Here is a 12,414-nt window from a genome sequence, read left to right on the forward strand (position 1 = left end):
AGAATGATACCTTTATCTTTCCATTGTGGTGTAACCCTGGAGAGTGACCACTTTTAAATTAGAGCTTCATTTAAATGGCATTTGGTTGTGCCTAAGTTATCCAAAGGGCTCCTTCTTCAGGACACCAAAGTGATTTCCTTCTCATCCTGGACCTTTAATCATTGGCTTCTTTTTTATTTTATTTTTAAATTAAAGAAGCATCTGCGGAATTCACTGGGGAGCAACCAAGGGCCCTTCTGTGAAAGGCTCCAGACTTGGGCACCCTCTTGTGTGTAATTAAGAGATCTATAATTGATGTGCAGACAAAAACGATCTGAGTGAAGCATTAAAAAACGAAGCATCCTTTTCTACCTGGTGCTTGACAACCTTCTGCCCTTTAGCAGAGCCCAAGTTTGCAAACAGCGAAGGGAAGGGAAGCGAATGTCTTCTCTGCCGTAAGATCACGTCTAGTGAGTCACAGCAACAATAACAGCGGCTCATTTGAAAGCCGGCGAAAAGATAGATTGCAAAATGCACCTTCTGCTTTCTCCAAATACATGTCAATTTCATTTCGCCCTGCCTACAACCTTTAGTCAACTGAGATGAAAGAAAACACCCGGACGCTGCTTTAATCTTAACCCGCCCTTTCAGATTTTTATTAGCAATTCTTTTTGGCTTCATATAGTTCGACAGTGGGGCTTCTTTGTTTTTATTTCTTTTCTTTTCTTTTTGGAGCTCACAGCCTTCGTATTCGGCAAAAAAATAAAAATAAAAATGCTAAGATTTTTACCGCCAGAAATCTGTGGACTTTCCTTGCAGTCAGCCGTGCATCCCTCTTCTCTCCGTAAAACTGAAAGGGCTTCTTTGAAATTAGCCAGATAAATTTTTGCTTTTGGCTTAACCACTAAATGATGTCACTTCTTACAAAACGTTGCCAACACAAACGGCCCTAGACTTTTGCTGCCTTCTCTGTAACTCTCTCCCGTCCTTCGATGTGCGGGCACGAGCACAGGCGCGTGCACACACACATCGTGTGTTACTTAGTTTAACTTCAATTGCTTCCCGCTGCTGCTGCTATTGTCATCATAACCTTGCTCGTGAGAGTTAAAAGGTCATTTACGCAGAGAAATTAAAAAGTTTATTCACATAAAGTATCCAAATTGTAATAAATGAAGTGCTTCATCGCAAAGTTCAAGCAAGCAAACTATTTCCAAATGTATGACAACCCTCCCTCCCCCCACCTCGCTGGATCCTAAATTTAAAAATAAGGTAGCAAGTATCTTATTTCTTCTCTCGTTTAAAACACCTCTTATCTCAAGCCACACCATCGTTCTCATTATCACATATTGAAAATGATTTTATTTATCCATTTACATTAACTTGATATATAAACTTGTTGGCAAAAGTCAAATCATATGCTTTATAGTAGCCTCAAACATTTATTAAGAAACCCAAAATTCCATAATAAATAAGCACAGACAGTAAGTTTTCTTTTCTTTTCTTTTTTCTTTTAACATATCACAAATCGACCAGTATGTAACAAGAATGCTTTATCTACACAAAACATCCTATTTCACGTTGTTTGTTCATTCTTCGAAATAGCTTCTGTTCTCTGGGATTGGACCAGCACATGCAGAAAGGGAGAAAAAAATAGCTGATTGTTTTATCTGTACAAAGTCTTTGCCAGGTTGGAGATGTCTCAAGTCCACGTGCGCCAGGCATCTATCTATCAGCCTGCTGCTCGGAGAGGGAGGGCAACAAGAGAAAGTGGAGGGACAGCAATAACCGAAACAAAGAAATCAAAACGCCCACAAAAAGAAAAAAAGAGTAATAGGAAGTGTTTGGAGTGGGTTCTTTTTAAAAAATCGTTTGAATCCCTCCCCCGCCCCCCAAAAAATTCGCTTAAAAATGCTTTTATCAAAATCGGTTCAATTTCCCCTTCACGCTTCGCATCCTGACCACTATTCTTGCCTCGCAGCCACCCGAAGGCCAAACTTGCCCGTTAAGAAAACCTTTCTATCAACCCCTGCAACCAACTTTCATCTTTATTTGTACACGCACATGCACACATTGTATACTGTCTTTCTACATGAGGTGGGTTTTTGTTTTGGTGTTTTGTATAAAAAAATAAAAGCCCAACAGATGCCTGGATCTGAATTTGGCTGTGCGGGGCTTGGAACTTAGGGGGTAAATTAAAGGAGGAGATCCAACGAGTCCTTTTGTCAGGTTGAGTATCTCTCACATCCTTATTAAGACACACGTCGATTGTGTTTCCGCCCTTGGAGCACAGTAGGCGGCGGTTGGGGTGAGCGTGTTCCTTGTCTGTATGTTTTTATGTGTGCGTGCGCTTGCCTGGGTCGTGTTATTTGGACGACCACTCTTAAACTCTGCCCGCAAACCAGTCCTGATCCTGAGTCGACTCCCTGGTAAGTGTTTTGTTTGTTCCCCCTCCCTCTTTTAAGTACAAAAAAATGGCGGGAGTGGGGAGTGAGGGCAGGGCTGAGGTGAAGAAGAAGAGGAGGAATTAGAAGAAGCAAAAAGGGCGGGAAAGCGGGAGGCGCGGCTGGGGGCAGGCTGCTGGCTGGCTGGGAAGGCGGGAAGGAGACGCCATTAGGTGAAGCTCATGGAGACTGTGTGCTCTAGCGCCTTTCGGCGGAGGGAGGCGATGCTGGTTCCCCGCCACACGTCGCTGCTGTCCGGGGAGCTGCAGAGCTGCGGCGAGCCCGTCACGTTGCTGGGGCCGGGCAGGGAGGCGGGGACCATCCCGGGGAAGGCGGGCTGGTAGAGGTGCGACTGCAGGCCGGCGCCGTTGGAGCCCGCCAGGCTGTTGGACAAGCCCATGGAGTTGGGCGGGGGCCCCGCCGCCAGGCTGCACTGCGACAGCGACTGCGCCATGGCCTGCTGCCGGCCCAGCGCCGGCGGCAGGGGCAGCTGCGACACGCCCGGCATGCCTGCCGCGGCCCAGCGCGTGTCGTTGGCGTGGAAAGAGCAGAGGCTGTCGCCCATGGCGGCGGCGGCGGCAGCAGCGGCGGAGGGGAACTGGGGCAGGCCCGGCGTGGGGAGCAGCGTGCCGGGGGCGCGGAACACGTTGGTCGTCTTCTTGCGCTTCTTCCACTTGGCCCGCCGGTTCTGGAACCACACCTGGCCGCCCGTCGTCGCCGGCGGGGAAGGAAAGGACAAGTGGGGGGGGAGGGAAGGACAGAGAAAAGAGAGGCCGGTTAGCGTGGCTCTCCGGGCAAAGCGCTTGAACAGGCCCCGCGCGTCCCTCTGCCACCCGCCTCTGTGAGGGCCCACGCCTCTGGCTGGAGGCCCTAAAGGCGAAGATGGAGTTGTCAGGAGGGCAGGGGGAGAAGGCGTCTGTGTGTAGATACAGACGTCTGGTGTCTGTCCTGCTGTCCGGCTAAAATATGGGTTTTTACGCACTGGTATTTTATCATTGCTCTGAACGCAAAGGACTTTCGCTGCCTTGTTTCCTTCAGCCTCGCCACGGTTCCTCCGAAACCAACCCTTAATGTTCCATTGACAAATAAGGGAGCATAAGTGAAGGGAGAAAAAAAAGGGCAACTGTTCTATTTCCATTGGGGACAAAAGGGAGAATACTCTTTTAAAGGTGGTGGTGGTGGTGGAGGAGGAACATTTCCCCACTCTGGACACAGATGGCTTGAGGGATAAAAATAAAAGAGCTGGCATACTGTATTTACAATCCTTAGACTTTAGCCCTTTGAAATAGTATTATTATATATTTATTTATTTATACCCTGCCTTTTCCCCTGATAGAACCCAGGGAAAACAGTAGAAAATAAAGTTGTTACTCTGGTACCAATAATCTGTTATTTTACTATTGTGAGTTTGCTACAGCTGTTACTATTTTTGTAATAATGTTTAGATTTTATAATAATTTTTCTTAAGCATCTAGACTCATATCTAGTCTGGGAGGCCTATGCGAGCATAGGCACAAAAGAAAAAATAAAGCTACAATCGTACCTTTTATTTTTGGAGCTAGCGGTCTAATTAATACCCTGATGCATAAACAAGTTGTGCAAAACTTGTGTTTAAGACAATGTGAATGACATGACTTTCATGGTTCTTATAAGCACTCTTGAGATTTGCACTGAAATCATTGGTGAAATATTTCAAAGAAAACATATTTAGAGAACAGTGTCATTGTGTTTTTTCTCAAATATGCACATTTACCTTCAGACTTGCACACAAGTTCCATTCCTCACATTTGAACTAGGTGTTCAGTAGTAGCTGAATTCACAAGCCATGTGGGCCCTTTAGTTTCAGTGATTTAACTTAAGTTCAGGTTAAATTGGTTTCTGACTGAGATTGTAGAAAAGTTATTCACTAACCACTTGAGTTCACTAGATCTACAACACTTTTAAATAATCTAATGGGATATCTTATGAAGGATACCTAAGAAATATAATCAAGATAAGTACGTTAATATAAGCTATAAAATATTTATGAGCAAGAGATGCATCTGTAGACATGTTCATTTAATGCACAAGAAGATTGTGTTTCTTATAATAGTTTTAGAAGTATCCACCCCTTATCTTATTCGCATTAGTTCCATATGCTTAGAGCAAATATATAAATTAGAATGACTGCATTCTTTGCCCATCTTTACAAGGACTTTTGCATATAGAAGTACATTTTTAGCTACCCATATGCGTGTGTGTGTGTTTATGTGAGGCTAGATATGTCTATATTTTCTCTCCTGATTTGCATACATCAACAGACAATAAGGAAGATGCATACTCATCTACAATTGGCATCCATATTTTATCTATGCTGGTTATTGAGAACCCTGCATTTGGTTCCCATGGCTGGAAATCACACATGCAACCACTGTTGCTGCCCTAAAGCATCCAGCCACAGGATCCATACACATAGCATCTGTTGCATATGTGAGCCTAGATCAGCAAGGGAATATGGATGAACAGGAGAAAGCTGTGTATTGATCTCTCTATTGGGATCAAACAAATAAGTGTGTTTTGTTACAGATATGTGGAGCACTCTGAATATACATTGCAGATAGATGTGTAGAGGTCCCATACACATTTTTATTTTTATTTTAGTGCTTAGCAGTGATTTCCGATAGGAGTTATTCCTACTACCCGAGTACCAGAAGTTGAAAGCACTGAATATGCCATACTTCCCAGTGAAATAATTGGTGTTTTCATATGTTTTTCTTCCTACTTCAAGGCATGAGGAATATTCATATTGTAAATGTAAATAAGGCATAAGGGAGACTTTCCCCCAAAAGAAATAATTTATATAATGTAATTGGAAACAAAGCCAGATTAGTGACTACTTGGAAAAGATTGCTGCTACCTGAGAATCTGAGCTTTAAATATATATATTAAAGTTTTTATTTTGCAGTTGACTTGTGGTGAAGCTCAAGTACCTCATTAAGGAGATGCAACAAAGATGCATTAAATCATTACTTCAAGTGAGCTGCCATTGCAATAATTGTGGAGCATTTTGCTTTAGATATTCATTCTGATGCCTTAGTTAATCAACCGAGCTTCTGTCAGCTCCACCAAACGTTGAACTCGTCTGTGTCAGCAGCTTTTCATTTTCTGAGCCATTCAACTCGGCTTAAAAAAAAAAGGCCTTTTCCAAGTGTCTAAATACTAAGCATAAATAAACAAGACTAGAACGCTAAGCATACTTGACCTGGTATCAGACTCTCAGAAATTAGTAGGACTCAACTTCTGAAAAACATCCTTAGTATTGCACTGTAAGTAGGCTTTTGAAAATGAGCAAGCGGGACTTGGCTGGATATAAAAGCAAACTGAGGCAGGCACAGCGATCCTATGCAGGTTTCCTCAAATGTACCCCCCCCCCCGCCCGAAATGAATGGTGCACACTCCCCTTTTAGCCTTGGAATACCTCCATTGAACTCAGTGAGGCTTACTTTCGAGTAAACATGTTTAGGATCACGCGGCACAACTATCGTGAGACAATGTTGGTATTTTTGGTTTTACTCTAGTCGAGTTAATTACATGAACGTATATGTCACGCGAATATACAGAATTTTGCAAGTACTGTATATGTAAATATTACGGGTTCTTAATAAGTGACTTGGCCTGGTATTCATTTATTTCTCTGTGGGAATATTCTTTAGCTTGGTGGTTGTCCCCAGCTCTCTCCCCGCCTACATCTGACCTGTTTTTTATTGCCTCCTTCTGCCTTGACCCCTTTCTCTCTTGGCACTGTCTTACACCCTGCTCGGGCTGTTTTACCCCGGCCACAGCACTGCCGCCGCCACAAGTTGATGCGTAAAAAAGATTCGTGAAAGGGCAGGAACTTTTGCAGCGCAAAAGGGGGCAGAATGGAGATGCGTATTTGGGCTGGGCCCTATCCAGAGTCAAATCTGGGTACATGGTGTACACCCCACTTGGTTGCTTTGCTTTTTTAACCAGGGAAGCAAACTCCAGTCTTGGAACCCGGAATTTCCGTAACAATTCCAAATCGGTTTTAGTATTTATTGTCCCACTCCAACCTTTTGTTTTAAGAACCGTCCGTGTGCGCTTTAATAACAAAGATCCTTGTCTTATTTGCGGGCGGTGGGCGCACTGGGTTGCCACGCCACTCTGGAATGGGGCCGCTCCGAGCTCCTGCGCCTACTCCGCTTTAGGGACAGTCTACAAGCCGCCTACGGATTTGGGAGGCTCCGGAGCACCGCCGCATTCTTTCAAACCTTTCAATTTATACAGGGAAATGCGATTGGCCATTAGCAAGAAGGAACAGCTGTTAAGGACTTAAATGTTATAGGAATAATAATAGGAAGGAAGGCAGGAAGAAAAAGATGAGAGGGGGAGAGAGAGACGGAGAAAAGTCGTGTTCAATTATGTTTTAGGGTTAATAGTTAAATGGTGGCCACAAAATCTTTTTATGTGTCATGGTTTACTGGGGTTGTAAAAGAATCTCCATCAGGTCGTCATCGCCTCACTTCAGAGCGACGGCGCATATGCTTTTGAAAATGTGAACGTATCCACTTGGAAACCGGTGCATGACAGATTAAAAGGGAGAGAGAACCTGAGGGAGGTTTTGAAAAGGCGCACATGACAACTCGGAGCTGGAAATATATTAGCCACAGGCATTTGGGCAACTTCGGCTGCGATCAGAAAACGCAGCGACTCCCCCTCTGCTTCCCCACCGCCCAACATTATTAATACAACACTGAGGGTCTAATGGAGTTTGCAATTTCAAACTCTACTTTCATGATACCTGCTGCTACAGTAATATAGACATACTGTAAATGTATTTGGAAATATATAGCCCGTTTAATTCCCCAGCTATAAATGGGGAAGAAAAAAGGGAAGAGGATATTACTTTCCTTTCTCTCCCCACCCCAACCCCCTCCTCTCACAAAGCTTTATGAAGATCTCATTGGAATCCAGCGGATGATTAATGCGAAGATTTGGTAGGAAATCTGGGGAGCTGCATTAAAGCTCAGATTTCAGGTTCATTTCGATCAGCCAGCCGTGAACTCTAGGCCGAATTCATTACGCTTTAATAGTTACTGGGAGAGGAAGAAAATGCAATTTCTCATTCCATTAGAAAACTAGAAAATACTCTCAGCTTGTCCCCTATTAAGATGTGGCAGGTGACACGGCCAGCGCGGGGGGACACGGTCAATGGAGTCTCAGCACATTATTTTTAGGTTGGTGTAAAATATTGAAAGGCAAGCCTGGCTGTGCAGAAGTTATTTCACTGATTTGCTTTTTATGTAAATAAAATATTGAAAGTTAATTAATCAGCGCGAGAGACTAATGATTATGCTTATTATATTGCATTGGATCGCTGTCATTTGCATGATTCTCGCATTGCTGCTTAATAAGCCATTCCAGGTTATAAATAATTCTGAAATTGGTTTCTAATAATGGCATGCTATAAAAAGAATGGTTTTATTACACCCAGTCTGGAAAGAGGCGGGTGGGGGGAGAGAGAGAGCGAGCGCAAAGTGGTAGCTTAGGCGTGGGATAGGCCTTTTCGACAAAGCAGGGGTAGGTTTTTAAAATGTAGAAGACAGGAAAGTGAGAAAAAATATAATTTATTCTTGCATATAATGGTGCATAGAGAGCAGCTCGAAAGGCGGGCGTGTGGAGCTTTCCCGGATCAATGTGGAGCCCCCTACGCGCCGCAAAGGCTGTGTAAACGAGACCATAAACCCATCCATTACTCTTTCATTTCCATTTGGTCAAGTAGCAAGAATACAATGAACTGGGAAGTAAATACATTTCCCATAATTTATTTCTGCACAAGCTTACACAATGTTAATCATTCTGAAGTGTTAATTAAGAAGGTTATGTTGATTTGATTACTTTTTAAACTGCAGAACATTATTGTAAAGAATATTTAAATTGCCACTCGATTAAATTGTTTCTATTCAGCCGCCCGTAGCTATTAGCAGCGTGTAGGATTATGCTGAGGTCATTAAAATGCTCCCCCCCCTTTCACTCGGAGGTGAGTCCTACTGAGGTGAACGCGACTTACTTACAAGTAAGGCTGGAAAACCACGGGGGTAAAAATATGGATAGTTTCAGGCTGTAAGCGACCTCGGGTCGCCATCTGACGCACGCTTACCTTCGAAGGAAAGGCAAGAAACAATATGATTTAAAATGGAATAACAATCCTTATCCCTGTTTTAACCGCGACTGGAGTCTTTGAAAAGCACTTGTTCATGTTGAAGTGGAGGGTTTTATTTTGCGTTAGCAATTGTAAATGAAGCGAGGTAATTATTCTGTATTAATTAACCCAAAATAAGATCGTATGCATCTATTCATTCTCCGTAATTTCGTTTACTATCTGTAAATCGTTGTACGGCCAGGATCCCATTATCATTTAGTTCTATGGATTTCCACCACAGGGGAGAGGAAGCGGGTGAATAATCGCTATTTCCATTCTATATTATGCATTTTGTTTCGTTCATCACATTCCTGATAATGAAATTGCTTATTATTAACCTTTGGAGAAACCCAGTGGAATTTAATAGGCTTCCTGCTCTTTTCCTTTCTTTCTTCCAAGTTAGTTGTCCCATTATATTTTATTTGGAACCAAATTTCGTTTTTAATTTAAACTAATTAACATTCTACACGGGTTGAATAAATCTGTATAACTATATATATATAATTCAGAGAAGAATTGCGGTAGCTTTGGGTTTTAGCATTGGTGTTACTGTTTTTAAATTGGTTTGGTTTGGGCATGCGTAACAATTTTTCTGGAAGACTCCCCATTATAGTGTTTTCTAATCTAATAGATAATATCAATGCACTTTTTATAGGTAGGTACTGTATATGGTGACAGAAACTCTGTTGAACGCAAACACAAAAGTCCTCCTTGGGATTTAAAAGTGTTGTTTCTAGATTTCCTCTGCATTTATCTCCTTGGCGTTCTATAGTTCTGGCTAAATTAATTAGAGAGGATTTCAACTCACGAAGTACATACACATCTATTCTCTCTATATAGAGAGAAATCTCATTGATTTCCCTGTAATTAAGTTCCTCATAAACCTGTTAATAATATCAAACTAAAATGATGGTATTGGAGTTAGCAGCATTTAATTAGTGCCTTTAAAAAAAGATCTAAAATGCAAATGTCTCCAGATAAATTTGGTTCCACTTTAAGATTTTTTTAAAGAATACATTTCTTTTTCCTTTTGGGTGTCAGCGATTTCAATCAGAACAATCAAAATAGAAAGAACCAAGGAAAGGGAAAGTTCAGGACTGAGGACAGCGCAGAGTCATTTTAACTAATCGGACTGAAATAAATTCAAACCTCCCAGTATGCGAAGCAGAAAGATAACACACAAATGATTTGTTTTCTTAAAGAGTGGGACAAATGTGTGCTGAAATTGAATATTACCTCACCACAAAAACAAAGAGATTTGTTATACTTCTCTTAAATTATTTCATCTTTTCTATAATGCGTCCAATGCGTTTGTTCATAAACAGAGAGTTGTTTTTGCTAATACTCCTTAACATAAAACGCTAATAAAATTAAAATTAAAACTTTTAGCAACGGCTTTCTCTGCCTTGGGTTTTTAGGGCTCTTTGAAAATATTTCTTACACTGCTGCCTCAAACTCCTTCCTTGGTAGTGAAATCGAGCAATGTGTTTGGGATCGGAGTGCCAGTCTGTTGCCTTAGAAATCGATCTCGAAGCGTTGTAGCGTTCACTGAATGTACAGCAGCGAAATTCCCAGGCCGCTTCAAATAAACTAAGTTTTGTAACGCAGCGTCTGTGCTGTTCAGTGCTGTGATGGAGCGGAGGGAAGGATTTTTTTATTATTATTCTTTTAATGGGAAGGCTTCGCTTTGGGGCATCGAAAGCATTGCTTTAGTTGGTGCCGTTTTATGAAACTGCTGCATTCGCGTCTCTGGACTGGAGAAACAACAGCAGCCCTTTCTCACTTTTGAGACAACTTTAAAACAAAACGAAAACCACAAGTTCGAACTCCCGCCCCCCTTGCTTGATTGAAAATCCTTTCCGTAAGGAATTTGATTAGCTAGCCCTCTGTCCCTAATCAGGGGAGCTCAATGACCCTAATTAACCAGCGCGGGGTAGTAACGTTTAAGTCCCGCAACCCTCCTTTTGGGTCTGGGGACGGGGCCGCCCCCTGGCCTGGAAGGCCCCCCTGTCCCTGGACGGGGTGGGCGATGGAGGGTCGGAGAGTGGAGGAAGGTGGGTGGCTTGGCCGCTCGGTGGATGGACAGACGGCGAGAGCCTACCTGGACCCGGGACTCGGTGAGGCCGATGCGCAGGGCCAGCTCCTCGCGCATGAAGATGTCCGGGTAGTGCGTCTTGGCGAAGCTCCTCTCCAACTCGTTGAGCTGCGCGGGCGTGAAGCGCGTCCGGTGCCGCTTCTGCTTCTGCTGGCCCTGCTGCTGGCCGGCCTGGCCGGGGTTCTGGCCGCCGCCGCCGCCTCCTCCGCCGGGCTGACCCTGCTGCTTGTCCGGGTCCTTGGCGCCGACCGAGAGCGCGCCGGGCGTGGAGCCCACGGCGGAGATGTCGTCGCCGGGCAGCAGCGTGGAGCCTTCCACCGAGTCCGCGCTGGCAGCCAGGTCGCCCGGGTGGCCTCCGGGTTCCGAGCCTCCGACGCCCAAGCGGCACTTCACCGCCTCCCGGTGGCCCAGCAGCTCGGCGGCGTCTTTCATCCCTGCGGAGGCAAAGCAGCGGCCCGCCGCGATTCAGACAGGCGCACACCATGGTCCACCCCCGGCCGGCGGGCCCGGACGGTGTCCACCAGCGCCCTAGGCCAACCCGGCCCCCGACGGGGAGGAAACGGGCCGGCCCACCCTGCCTCCTTCCTACCCCCCCCCCCAAGAACTTGGGAGCCATCCCGCTTGGATAGTCGCCCCCGGACGGCCCCCAGCCACCCTCTCCTCGCCCGAGGGGGCCGCCTTGCGCCTTCGCCGGGAGAGGTTCCCGAACATCCACCTGTCCAAAGCCAAGGGCGCCTCAATTTATTTCTTAAGGTAGGCAAACTAGATACACACATGCAGGATTATTTCAAAAGACCAAAAAAGAGAGACTTAAATAAAATAAAAAACAAAACAGGAAGAAGACAAAGGAGAGGGAGAGGGGCCACAACCTAAAACGAAATGGCCCCCCAGTTCCGCTACTGCTGCTTTTGGATCTACATATTCCATAGGTGGTTTGTTGTTGTTTTTAAGATGGCGTTAAATCAAATCAAACTTTAATACAGTACAATTACTTTTAAAGAAATTAGTCGCATTAAGGTAAAATCAGGCACAAATTGTCCATTTCCTGCCCGGGGCTTCTTCCTTGGCTGCAGGTGCTGCTGGGGGCGAGGGAGAGGGAGGAAAGAGGGGGGGAAGAGAGGCTTTGGGGGGCAACTCACCGAGCCGGGCGTCCAGGAGGTCGGCGTGAGAGAGCATCGCGCACCGCTCCAGGGCGAAAGCTGTACCCCCCCAAATTTTAGCGGTTGGTGGTGGGTTTTTTTATGGAAAAAAAAAGTTGCACCGGATCTCGCTCTCTCTCAAGCTTATAGATATATATTTATATATAGATCGCCTAAATGAAAGAAAATTCGGTGTGTGGTTAAAAAGGGGGTCTCTTGCATTATAATGTCCTTTAGAGAGACGGGGAGGTGCTTAACACTTCAGTGAACCCGTGAGCAGCTCAGCGAAGGGACCAATCAGGAGGGCAGCCTGCAAATGTCAGCACCCAAAGAGTCCCCGCTCCACCCGCCCGCAGCCTCAGCACCACCAGCCGCAGCAGCAGCAGCAGCAGCGCCGAGCCGCGCGGGCTGGGCTTTTAAAGCCCCCGTCGCCATTCGCCTTCTCTCCCGCCCCGCGCTGATGCATTGCCGGAGAGGCAGCCTCCCCCGCCCCCCTCTTATTTTTTCTTTCTTTCTTTTTTTAACAAAAGTGACCTCCTGATCAAATTAGTTGAAAATGAC

The 12,414-nt window shown here is 45.0% G+C and overlaps 1 protein-coding gene across 1 annotated transcript; it reads right to left on the bottom strand.

Moving 5' to 3' along the window:
* Nucleotides 1–2,421: 2,421 nt before the first annotated feature.
* OTP (orthopedia homeobox) lies at nucleotides 2,422–12,064 on the bottom strand. The gene is made up of 3 exons (XM_083703669.1): nucleotides 11,854–12,064; nucleotides 10,721–11,148; nucleotides 2,422–3,120 (listed from the first exon to the last, which is right to left on the bottom strand). The coding sequence occupies exons 1-3, from the start codon at nucleotides 11,888–11,890 to the stop codon at nucleotides 2,590–2,592; spliced, it is 996 nt and encodes a 331-aa protein (XP_083559795.1). The 5' UTR covers nucleotides 11,891–12,064; the 3' UTR covers nucleotides 2,422–2,589.
* Between the last annotated feature and the right edge of the window lie 350 nt (nucleotides 12,065–12,414).

Source organism: Podarcis gaigeae (genome assembly GCF_964106915.1).
Source record: "Podarcis gaigeae genome assembly, chromosome: 11".
Classification (NCBI taxonomy): Eukaryota; Metazoa; Chordata; class Lepidosauria; order Squamata; family Lacertidae; genus Podarcis; species Podarcis gaigeae.

Excerpts from the sequence above, each read along its gene's own strand:
- OTP (XM_083703669.1), bottom strand. The coding sequence starts at position 11,890 with ATGCTCTCTCACGCCGACCTCCTGGACGCCCGGCTCG. Across the intron at positions 11,149-11,853 it reads CCTCCTGGACGCCCGGCTCG|GGATGAAAGACGCCGCCGAG; the intron begins GTGAGTTGCCCC and ends TTGCCTCCGCAG. Across the intron at positions 3,121-10,720 it reads TCACCGAGTCCCGGGTCCAG|GTGTGGTTCCAGAACCGGCG; the intron begins GTAGGCTCTCGC and ends ACGGGCGGCCAG.